The following is a 12,870-nucleotide window of genomic DNA, read 5'->3' as shown; positions in this document are numbered from 1 at the left end:
CAAGGTTTAAAGACCTGCTTTTTTTTTTGGCCAAATTGATCGAATTGAATCACCAATCCTTTGAATATCATCCCAGAAAAAATCACAATAGCTAAACCCAATATTTCAACAGATTTTGGATATTACTCCTCGGTTTTGACTCCAAAAAATCTCTAATGGCGTTCAAATGATAAAAGAAATTTGTACATATATTGACATGGAAAAATTGAATACATCCATAAAAGAAAAGAAAACGGGGGCCAAAAAACCTGATATTGAATTAAACATTTGATTCCTTCACAGTTTCACAAAATTAGGAAAGCCATACATAAACATTTGATTTCTTTTCTTCTTTTTTGTTTTTCTGGGACGTATATATATATCATCAGAAACTTTGACAAAAGATGACTGTGCTTGGCTCAGCTACAAAAAGAACCCAGAATTTCCTACGCTGCAGAGACTACGGTGTCAGACCCCGTATATATATAATATTACATACAACTACACATATATATATATATATGTATTGTGCAGAACGTACGCAAAACCCAAAAAAGACATGTATAGTTCATGTAACATGCACATTCATAATTATTATGTGGCAACTTCTGACTCCGCCACATAATTTAGTCTCTCCACCTCTTCCCACACCAACTTGGAGGTTACCTCATCATACTCCGGAACGTATTCCTGATAATTACATATTAATACACTAATAAATTATTAATTAAGTAAAACACATAACCCCTCAATCATAATAATGTTATATAATTCTCAACATAACTTGGATACATTAAACCATTTTTAGGGCATTAATAAACTGTAGCAATATAGAATTAGTCTTTGCTCTAGAAACACCAAGTCATGACCAACCATATATATCTACATATATAAATATATATGTAATATTGAAGGAGCAAGTGGGACCTTAAACACATAATTCTCCTCATAAACTCATTTTCTTGAATTGTATATTATTAATTTTTATAAGAGAAGGATCAAGAATAGTTAATAATATTATAGTTAATTTCTATACCTCAAGAAGTCTGACCAATTGTTTGGCTGTTGGAGCAGAAACGATAATGCGACGTGCGGTCGGCGAGATGAAGCCTTCATCAACAGCCTTGTCGATGAAGGACAACAACGAATTATAGTACCCATCAACATTCAAAAGCCCCACCTAATTAAAGAAAAAATATATAATTAATATCATTAATTACTATTAATATTAATGCTATAATGAATATGAGAAATTAACTTACAATATCCAATTACTATTATATTAATTAAGACGTCTAGTATATGTTGGTAAGGGTTATACATATCAACTTCTTTAACCAATGATCTCTTTTTCTTATTTTCTTAATAGACTATGAGGAATCTTTCTCCCACTAAAACGGAGATCCTTTAAAATCAAATTAAAGAACCACCAAATTATATATATGTAACACCCATTTGATTGAAATACATAACGCATATCTTCGATTGCGCAATTGCAAATCTTATACTAATCTTTCCATGTGATTTGGAATTAAATATCACAATCACTGATTCTAAGCCCCGTGATATGTGTGTGTGTGTGTGTGTGTATGATAACTTCTCTTGTATTACATCCATCCCACTCACAAAGATTTCTTTAGCTTATGACCCGTCAAACTTTGCTTTCTAATTGTATGGCTTATAAGCCTAGAATTTATTAAAAAGAAAGTAATAATAGCCGTGTGTACTTGAGAAAGCATGACAAATAATACTTGTATGATGGCACCACTACTTCATCACATGGAGACAAGGGAACACAAAATAAAATAATTTTTATTTATTTCGAGTGATAGTTTATTATTTACAGTTCCGAAACAGCTTCGCTGAAAGGAGCAGCAATTAATTTTAATTTATGGATCGTCAATTATTACAGTTGAACAACATGAAACATGCCCCATGTGAAAGCTTGATGTTTAAGCGTTTGATTTGAATAACTAAGTACCATTGAAAACATTTTTACGCATTGTTTCTCAATATTCATAAAGCTCAAAAGAGTATTTAGTAATTATTTTTAGAGTTTAGTATAAAAGATATATATATATATATATATATGTCTTGATTGTTTATGCATAACAATTAATTAAGAGAACAACTTATTTATAAACTATTCCTTTTAAAATGTTGGTCAATAGTACTTATCTGATGAGCACTAATTTTGGTCAAACTTAATACGTTTATGGGGACCAATCTTATCGCTATCATTCCAATCGCTTTGTTAATCAAATAGGGGAAAAAAATTGCAAATTATTCTTACAGGTTTGCGATGGATTCCAAGCTGAGCCCATGTAATGACTTCAAGAAGCTCTTCAAGAGTACCATATCCACCTGATATTATTTAGTAGAGCATAAATATTAATTCTACTATACATAAGAACTTTGTTGAAGCAATCAAACCAGCTATATAAACAATATACATACATACATAAATATATATATATATATATAATTTTGTATTAAATGGCATACCGGGAAGGGCAATGAAGGCATCTGCTTGACGGGTCATCTCAGCTTTCCTCTGATGCATATCAGATACAGTTCTCACTTCTCCAACAGTCTCACCAGTTATCTGTTAAAATTTAATGTTTCTTGTATGTTATAAATCCTACAATATATAAACAAAATTATCTGAACAGTATATAAACATATATATATATATGTATTATAATATGGTACATATCCAAGTATTAATTAAGGGATAAGACATAAAACAGGACTTTGAATATTATTTATACCTCTCTAGGCATTAGGGTCTTCGGAATAACTCTGCAAAATAAACAATGAAAACATATTAATTAGGTCGGTACTAAGATCATCTAGCCAATTGAAAACCAAAGGAACAAGAAATAAAAATATGTGTGCAGTATAATTTTACTAGTCAATAAAAAGCTAGAAGACAAGTCTACTACGGATTTCTACATGGTTTTTTTTTTTTTTTTTTACTTTTTATTTTTCAATTCTTTTTTCGGTGTGACAAATAGAGGGTCATGTATACCTTTTTTGTGTACACATTATAGGGCAAGTTGCATGACCAATCACAAAAAGTTTACAAACTTTCCATGTTGACACCTTTTTGTCTTTCACTTTCTAACTGGAAAGTTTCAGTTTACATTGATCGAAACGGATAATATTTAATTTTAACCTTATCCAACTGTATAAAATGCTCCTCAAAAGGTCTCCTATATAGTAGAGACACTAGTGAACTTTGCACTTCATTCAATAAGACCAAATAGACCTAGTTTTACTAATTAATCTCTGGAATACCCATTAAGCTATATAATTAAAAAAAGACACTTTGGGCTCCCAAAAAAAAAAAACATGCGCATGTATTATTATGTCTGGCCTAGCATTTGATCCTATGATGTCTGCCTTTGTGCAGTTTGAGAGAGAAATGTTAAACCCCACTTCATGGGTACTAGTGAAGAGAATTTGCAAGGTTCAAGAGCTAACAATTAAGAAGCTGATAATTATGGGGCATAGAAAATTCATGGCCTTTGTCCTATGAAAACCCATTTTCATTTTCTTGGAACTCCACACTTGAAGGCCGGAGAGAGAGAGAGAGAGAGAGAAAGAGAGAGAGAGAGAGAGACCCTAGAACATGACGCCCACCATCATGAACTGCCTGAGAAACAAGACCCATCAATCCCACGCTTCCACCTCCATACACCAAATCAATCCTTCTCTCCACCTAAACCCACACAAAAAAAAATATTGCACATCAAAATTAAAAACCCATCAACACGTGTCACAAAAATCATGAAACAAGAGTAATATAATCAATTTAATTAATGAATGACTGAAGAGATGTAGCTAGTAATAATAGTAGTATGCTTGAGGGAGGAAATAACAATGAAAACCCTAGCTAAGACTACGGCTAGTGACTAGTACTGAAATTATACTATTAATAAATAAACAAATAGATAAATAAATATTAATCTTCATGGAATCCCATAAACAAAAATCATGGAGGTTTTTGGCAATGGAGAGATAGAGGGTATAACAAGGAACACACTCAAAAGGGTCATGATACCAAAGGAGCACGTTAGGTTTCCTGTGGAAAAGCAGGAGATTATTATTTTAGAAAACCAAAAATATAAAAAGAGCTTAAAATTTTTGTTTCTTTTTTAAAAAATAAAATAAAATAAAACTGAGATCATGCAAGAAGGCTGCTTAACTGACAGGCAGGTTACAGCTAGCATTAATTCTTCTCACTCTCTCTCATTCATTCCTAACATGAACCCTAAAAAACACTTCGCTGCCTACTGCCCAAAAGAATTTTAATCATAATTAAGCCCGCGTTTAGAGCTTTAGGTATATAGATTAGAATCATTAGAATTATTTTTGATTTATATATATTTTTTTGTGAAAAAAAAATACTTTAACTAACCACGGATCATAATTTGAATAGGGATACAACTCACAATCCCACTTTAGAAGGAAGAAAAAGAATGAATAAGGAAGAAGAAGAAGAGAAAAATGGTTACAACACGGAAAAAAAAAGTAAAATTTCTATTATGAGAAAAAAGAGCAAAAAGGAAACACCTCCCATTGTGTATGAATTTCCCATGTAGGATGATAAATGGGAGAAAACTTAAAATATGCCAAAAAAAAAAAAAGAGAGAAAAAAAAAGGGTTTAAAATGCAAGATAACATTTATCTTTCTAGGAAAGTTACAAAGCTTTGTGAAGAGACGAAATAATAAGAAAAGAAAAGAAAAACAAAATGGAAATATATATGTGAAAAAGTAGTGAACAATGACGATGACTTTAAAAAGGGTTGTTATGATATGTAATACCAGTTCTTTTCCGAGTTCAACAGCAGCTTCCTGGTAGCTAGCTTTCTTTCCTGAACTGCTTCCACAGAAGACACAAATCCTCTGGAACCTCGATTTTGTCTGCAGATCTTCCATATCTTTCTCTTTGATTTGATGATCTCTCTCTCTCTCTCTCTCTCTCTCTCTCTCTCTAGCAGTTTAGTTATAAGAATGTTGATTGAGAATGAGAACAAAGTGAGTTTTATAATAGAAACTCCTTCAGGCTCAAACTAACGCGTTGGCCAGTAAGTAAATGATATATATTATATGTATATTTTATACACAGCGGCTGTACTTTTTCTTTTTAGTTTTTTCTTTTTTATATATTGTGGATGGTGGAAAATACAAACGATTGTCTTTCCATAAAAGGTATATATTATAAAGTCGTTTCGAATTTATATTCCCACTGGAGTTTTGATTATTAATATGAATAATCTCATCGACAGGTAATGATCTACTGCTTCGCATCTAGGAAATGACATCATGTTCGTTGTGGCACGTTGACACCTGGCATATGGATTTTGATTCATCAGCCCCATTAATTACCTCTCTCATAAATATTCACTTATTTGAGTTTTTAATTTGAATTTAGATGTGATTTTATATATGAAGTTTTATTGTAATAATAAAATTAGATGTGATTATTTTTAAAATTTTTTTATTATAATAAAATTTAAATTTTAAACTCGAATCGATAAAATAAACGGAGCCTAATTTTACATCTATATTAAGCTTGATTTTTAAAAAAAAAGTCTTTAGCATTCGAGTACTAATCCTTTAAAGTCACGTTTAATAGCTTGTATTATATTATATTGTATCGTATTATATAAATTAAGGTGTATTGTATTGATATGATAAAATATAATATTTAATGTCATGACATATTGTATAAGAGATCAAAATTTAAAAATTTTAAGCTCAAAATGTTTTTTAAAATAATTTTAGAGTCAAAATATAATTTTTCAAAATTTTAGGGTTAAAAATATAATTTTTTAAAAAATATGATCAAAATGTAATTTTACAAAAATAAGGACTCAAAATTGTAAATTTTAAAAATTATAAATTTACATTGTGTCTCTTAAATTTTTAAACAATTATAAATTCTGACATTATCCTATATTAGTTTGACCCGACTTCAATCGTGCCCGACCAATATAAATAATAGATTCACTGTAATTCGGTACTCTAACACAGTCAAATAAATATACTATAAGGGCGTTATTTCTCTAAATTCACTTAAATATCAATCAACTTTGATCATCAGTTGATTTGTTCTCTTTTTGTACATTTCTTGTTCAATTCGCTTAATTAATTTGCTTTTGGACTAGTGAAATATTAAACAAAGCTGTAGGACAGGTTAAATGCCTAAAAGTTCTAATCAATATAGAAAGGTATTAATTGAAAAATTAAGCCAAGATTTTCTTTCTAACACAAAAAAAAAAAAAAAAAATTAAGCCAACATTAATAGTGGTATTTAATTGACTAGAGGCCAGTCGTATTGATCAGGAGTTAATTAGATTCAAACATTTATAAAAAGAGGGTTCATGGTGATTCACATGTGAAAGCTCCCTCTTTCAACCTAAAAATACAAATGAAATATACTAAAAGAATTTTAAAATATGTATCGAACTCTTTTTAAAATTTCATAATACATATTGTATATATAGGCTCCGTTCATTTCGCTAATTTGAGTTTAGAATTCGAGTTTTGCTACAGTAAAAAACTCTCACAAACAATCACATCTAACTTTTTTGCCACAGTAAAAAGCTCTCACATAAAATCACATCTCAACTCGAATTAAAAACTCGAATCAACGAACTAAACGGGCCCATAATGATTTTGTCTTCTTTACACGGCATAGCAGCTCACGTGTAAACCCCATTTTTTGGGTGCGGCAGTCTCTTGAAGGCCCGAATTAAACAAATTAGATATATTTAATTTGTATTAGAAAAAGTATATTATATATCGTGCAACAGTAGCTACATATTTTATTAGTGTAGATACAATTTTATATTTGAGTTGCATAAGAAGGTACCGAGTGCTATCACATGCAAGGTGCATTAAGAAATTATGGATATTAATTCATCAAACAACGAAATTCTGGATTATATCCCTAAAAGTGCCTTTCAACAATGATTTTCTGAAATTTTGTTACGTAGTTGATTCTTCTACCACATATATATGCATATACATATGCATTTATAAAAAATATAAATAAAAAGGATACGAGAGAAAAATACTTACGGATATTACTAAATAATTAAGAGGGCTTTGTTTTCGCCCTTTGTTTGTTTATGATCTCAGTAACTTAAACTGACGTTAACTGATCGATATTCACTTATAATAATTGGGGTATAACAAACTGATGCCACTATGACATAATTTGGTGAACACAGAGGTTAAGTTTCGAGTCTCTTTAAAAGAAAACAACTAAATTATTTTCATGACTACCATATTTTAAGCACGTGTATATTTTACAGGTTTTAAAACCATTTGAGTATTAGTAATATTAGGCATAACTTAAGACTCTCTTTTACCTTCTCTCTCTCTCTCTTTGGTTTTTTTTTTTTTTTTTTAAGCAAGGTCAAGGACACAAATATCATTAAGAAATTTCTATGGTAAAATCTGAAAAATGAATTATCAATAGGTTTTTATTTTTTTACTGTCAGATTTATATCATGATTTATTTGTTATGTAATTTTTTTCTATTTTAGTGTGATTTTTATCACATTCTACAAATATAAGGTCCTATTGTAGAAGAACCCGTGTCATTGAAGGAAATCTTTATAATGAAGAAGACTATTTCGCTTGTTAGATAAGAATCATTATTTTTAGCTGCTAGATTAATTTTTTAATAATTAGATATGCAAATTATTGTATTATAAATTTACAACGTGCGATATAAAACTATTCTCACTACATATTCAACTGCAGTATATTATCAATAGAGTAAAAGAGCCTTTTCCATAGAAGTGCACCCAAAATTACTAATTTAATGACCGTATTTGGAATTGATCCCGTTTTTATTTTTACATTTTTGGAGAAAAAAAAAATGAAAACGTTTTTAAAACGACGTTTGACGAAATAAAGACAAAAAATATAAATGAAAATGATTTTTTTAGTTTAGTATAAAATGAGAGATAAATGAAAAATAACTTTTAGTCGTTTTTCATTTTTTATTTTCGTTTTCTCCTCTTTTAACAGAGAGAGACATTAATGAATTTTTTATACTGAAAATAATCTCTTAATAAAATTATTAAACACATTTTTAAAAATAATTTATGTAAGAAATTAAAAATATTTTTATTTTTATTTTATAAAAAAATAAAATTATTTTAGAATAAGTTTTAAATCGCTTAATAAAACTTTGTGACACGTGTAATTCTCAACAAGATTTTTTATAACATCAAACTGACCAGATATTGATCTAGTTTGCTGAACGGCAACCCAATCTCAGACAACTAGAATCCAAATGTCGGCGTTACTATGTCCATATTAGACATATAATTAAAACAATATAATTAGCGAAGACCCATTTTCTGAATCAAACCGATTTATACGCGGTACACACGCTGAGAGACCAATCACACCAAGGAAACACCCTTGGCACTAGACACGATCTCTTGCCACAGCCAAAAAGTTATTCCACTTTTTTGGTTGATCACTTTCTGTTTTTTCAGTTGAAATTAATTAATTATTTAAATTAAAAAATGAAGAAAAAAGAATTATTGCATGTGACGCGGGCCATGATCTTGACCAGTTATTTGTAGCCACATGGTAAATAATACAAAGCTGAAGGGGTTTTAAGCAATAAAAAAATCTGAAATTATATCGTTGATGCGTATGGAAATGAGAATGAAATACTCCTTTGGGAGATGTTTCTTACTGACTATGTGATCATTGCGCTTTTGCTTGATTTATGCATCTTGACTGATTGATGTGCTGCAAAATATTTAATTGAGGGATATTGCTGTTTTTTTTTCTTCTTTTTTCAAGAAAGAAAAATAATTCACTAGAGTCACTCTTACAACGACTGGATTCATAGGCCCTGCAACATGTTTGGGAGTATAATTATTTGGGACTTGTTTCTTTGTAATATAAGAGCCCGTTTAATTCGTTGATTTGAGTTTTTAATTTGAGTTGAGATGTAATTTTATGTGAGAGTTTTTTATTGTAGTAAAAAAGTTAGATGTGATTATTTGTGAGAGCTTTTTACTGTAACAAAACTCAAATTTTAAACTCAAATTAGCGAAATGAACAGGGCCTAATTATGTTTGTTCGTAAAATTTAAGAGTAAATTTGAGTTTTAATTTGAGTTGAGTTTAAAATTTTTCTTTCAATTCAAGTTTAAATTTAAGTTTATGAATAATTTTTTTATTTTTAAAAACGTCATAATTTTTTTATTTTAAGTCCAATTGAAATGATATTTTTTCTATACGCTCAACAAATAGACGAATAAAACATCACTTATATATTATATTAAAAATTTTTATCACCATTGAATTTTTATTAAAATATTATCTAAATATAAATTTAAGTTTTGACCTACTCAAACACAAACTCAAATAGATTCTCAATTTAAATTATAACTCAAATGTGTACATCTAAACACAAACTCAAATTATAACTTCAACTCTCAAATTATAACTCAAATTCAATTTAAGATCTACATTTAAATCATTATAACTCAAAAATACGTTTTTCTTCTTGGGAATATTGATACATTTTCTTGCCCATCTTATTTGTCCTTAATTATTTGGAGGAGATTTTGATGGTACGACTTGAAAAAATAAATTGTAAAGAGATTTTTAACTTTTAGCTGAAAGATCTACATTAAAAACTCTTTATTCTGTTTTATTTTGATGTGTTTTTAATGACTCTTATTCTCATTTATTTTATAAATTTGAGTTTTATTATAATAAAAAATTCTTAGAAACAGAAATGTTTAACTTTTTTATTATAGTAAAAAACTCTCAAATAAATCATATCTCAACTCAAATTAAAAATTCGAATTAGTAAACTTAAATAAAAATTTTACTCTATTCTTTACAATTGGATTGAATATGAATTCATCCCTAATTCTACAACAATTCTTTTAGTGCCTATTTAGTAAGAGAGTTCAAATGGGTTTGAACCTAAAAGTCAATTTAAATCCTTGTTTAGTTGCATAACATTTTAAATTTAGATTTGTATTTTGAACTCATTTAAACTTAAAATTGAAGTTTCTACCCAACTTGATCTCCCTTCCTTTAAATTTATGGTTGTTCTAACTTATATTACTTTTCAATAACTCATCCTAAAGGTTGAGAATCAACTATTTTCACTCACGTTTTTTTTGAAAACCCATAATTTTAATAATGTAACTAAACACTAGTTCAAACTTTATTTTTTATTTAGATTTTTTACTACTATACGCCAATTCAAACCACAAAAAAACTCACATATAGATTTAAACCCACATAATTTGAACCAGCAAAGTGAACGGAACCTAAGGTTCTGCTCATTTCACTCATTCGAGTTATAAATTTTAATTGAAAAGTGAATTTATGTGAGAAAAAATACTGCAATAAAAAAAATAAATTAAAATTTTTATCGGATAAAATACTATAACAAAAGTTTAAGCTATATTTCAAATGGTAAAACAAATGAACTGTAGATGTTGTCACGTGGCGTACAATTTAGTAGGAGATGTAGGAATGTTGTATATAGGTGGGTCAAGGGTTGTGAACGGGGAAGTCTTTCTTTGAGCTTTTGGAGGTGGCGGTTGAAGCGGGGTATTATCATAGAGTGATGTGAAGGTTGTCTTGGATTCTTTTACCTTATTGGAGTGTGCAGAAGATTGAGAGACTAAAGATTTGTGTTATAGGCCTTGGATTTAGCTTGCGATTTTCTGTTAATGCTCTTTCAGGAATTTTTACGGTGAAGCATATTATTTTGCTTCACAATAGGAGCAGTAAGTGTTAGTATCGGTTTGAATCTTTTAATACTTTATAAGACAATATAAATAATGCATAAACATAAAATAAAAGAACACGAGAGAAATGGTATCGTAGTTCGGTAATACCCTACTCCGCGGGGCAACGCCCAGATGATGAACAATCCACTAAGAACTCTTTTACAATTCAATTGGACTTAATCTACCCGAGACTCCCTCTCTAAGAAGACGCCTATGAACTTGCAATTTCCCAATGGACTTAAACAGCGAGATCCCCTCGACATTTTAACATTAGAATCCCTCCAACTAAGTTTTTCTCTCGAAAAACACTCAAATCATCTCTTTGAATACAAGTGCTCACTCATGTCTCACAACCAGTAAAAACTCATCAAAAGGCGTACAATTACTCCAGAGACTCTTTCAATAAAAAAACAAAAAGTTAAAGGCTTGACCACTTCTTGAAAAATTCGCTGAACAAAATCTGTTGCAGATCCTTGTTGCAACAATAATTGCAACATAGTTGTCACGGTCAACTTTCTCAAAACCAATCCGAATCAAACTCCTTTAATTTTGAAACCTTCCCGAACTGATATAAGAATCTGTACTCATTCCTAGGAGACAGAGGAAGATCATCCAGCCACGAAAATCTCAATCAAAAATCAATCAAATCAATTTACCATCTTTGGCTCAATAGTTGAGTTACAAAAATAGAAACTAAATTAAGTTTACAGATCTTGCAGAAACCTTCCATAAAGACCTTTCCAGCTGCACATCTATTCTCAATCACAATCAACCAGCCAAACATTTCCAAAATAATGCCAATCAAATCCGATTACAATCAATACACAAATTAGGAAATAAATCCCAACAATCTCTGAAAATAAATCCCAACAATCTTCCCCTTTAGCATTGTTTTGGCAAAACTAATAATAGCAACTAAAACACAATACTTTTTGTAAAGACAACCCGCACAAATCAAACCTACTAGGTTACTTACTCCCGCTTTTTCACAAAAATAAGCCAAAAATTCTAGAAACTGTGCAACATCTTCCTGCAAATCACGTTCCAATTCATTGAGTTTTACAAATTACTCCCCCTGAATCCACCACGAGTCTTACTCCCCCTAAATATGGTATTCTCCCATGCATATTACTTTTATCACCTATTAAAAGCTTGAAGTGACCATTACCACAATACTCAGAGTTAGTAGTACATGCTTTAAAAGAAGTATAAGCCCCTAGACACCTTAAATCAGATTTCCTTACCCACACACGTCTAGGAAATTTATTTTTCACATCAATCTTTGCTTTAGGTGTCCTTCTTGTGAATGCGGAATTTGGTGGATTAGTGATCATACCTCTTTCTAAAGCAGTCAAGTATTTGTAACATCTAGGTCTAATGTGGCCAGGCAAATTACAATAGTGACAGATAGGAATGAACCTGTCTGTTACTTGTCTTGTTACAACAGGCTTTGCAACAAATTTCTTGTCTAATCTTACCCGAGATTTCTTAAAGGACTGCATCATAGTACTGGTGGCTCCTTTCAAAAAGACAGTCTTCCCAGAAATTTCTTGACCCTTGTAGCCAAGGCCTAAATGATCACCACAAGTTTTTTGTTGTGAGAGCAAGTGATTCAATTTTAATGTGCCCGAGTTTAGCATCCTTAAATTCTTCTTGGTATGCTCTAATTCGAATCCGGTCTCAGCAAGCTTTCTCTGATGCTTTGTTGCCAAGATTTCATAATTTGTTGCAGCCTTCTTCAACTCATCTCTTTCCTTTGTTAAGACACCAACTTCATCTTCAAGCGATTTGTTTCGTTTACAAACAACAAGTCATTTGCTGTACATCTTGCTATAAGCCTCTTGAATCTCCTCAAGACTTAAGTCATCATTGTCACTGTCATCTTTAGTTTCATCTTCAAAATCTGTATCATCAACAATTCCACCAGAGGTTGTTGCAGACGCTGTTGCAACAGACTCTGCAACAACATTATTAGTGCAAAATAAATTTTTATCCGTGAGTTCATTTCTTATAGTGAAAGCCACATAATTGCTGGTGTGATCATCTGCATCCTCTTCATTTTCATCCAAATCATCACTCCATGTAG

The 12,870-nt window shown here is 30.4% G+C and overlaps 1 protein-coding gene across 1 annotated transcript; it reads right to left on the bottom strand.

Annotated features, from left to right (window-relative positions):
• Nucleotides 1–328: 328 nt before the first annotated feature.
• Nucleotides 329–4,974, bottom strand: LOC21401798 (cytokinin riboside 5'-monophosphate phosphoribohydrolase LOG7). Its single transcript, XM_010106483.2, has 7 exons — nt 4,811–4,974; nt 3,606–3,703; nt 2,751–2,781; nt 2,485–2,584; nt 2,273–2,343; nt 1,016–1,159; nt 329–669 (listed from the first exon to the last, which is right to left on the bottom strand). The coding sequence occupies exons 1-7, from the start codon at nt 4,922–4,924 to the stop codon at nt 574–576; spliced, it is 654 nt and encodes a 217-aa protein (XP_010104785.1). The 5' UTR covers nt 4,925–4,974; the 3' UTR covers nt 329–573.
• Nucleotides 4,975–12,870: the final 7,896 nt, after the last annotated feature.

This window comes from Morus notabilis, unplaced genomic scaffold (genome assembly GCF_000414095.1).
Source record: "Morus notabilis unplaced genomic scaffold, ASM41409v2 Scaffold406, whole genome shotgun sequence".
Lineage (NCBI taxonomy): Eukaryota > Viridiplantae > Streptophyta > Magnoliopsida > Rosales > Moraceae > Morus > Morus notabilis.
The sequence above is the reverse complement of the archived record's forward strand: the minus strand, read 5'-3'. Positions and strand labels throughout refer to the sequence as shown.

Coding starts and splice junctions, on each gene's coding strand:
- LOC21401798 (XM_010106483.2), bottom strand. CDS start 4,924: ATGGAAGATCTGCAGACAAAATCGAGGTTCCAGAGGATTTGTGTCTTC. Junction 2,585..2,750: donor AGACCCTAATGCCTAGAGAG/GTATAAATAATA, acceptor AAATTTTAACAG/ATAACTGGTGAGACTGTTGG. Junction 670..1,015: donor AATTGGTCAGACTTCTTGAG/GTATAGAAATTA, acceptor TGTAATTATCAG/GAATACGTTCCGGAGTATGA.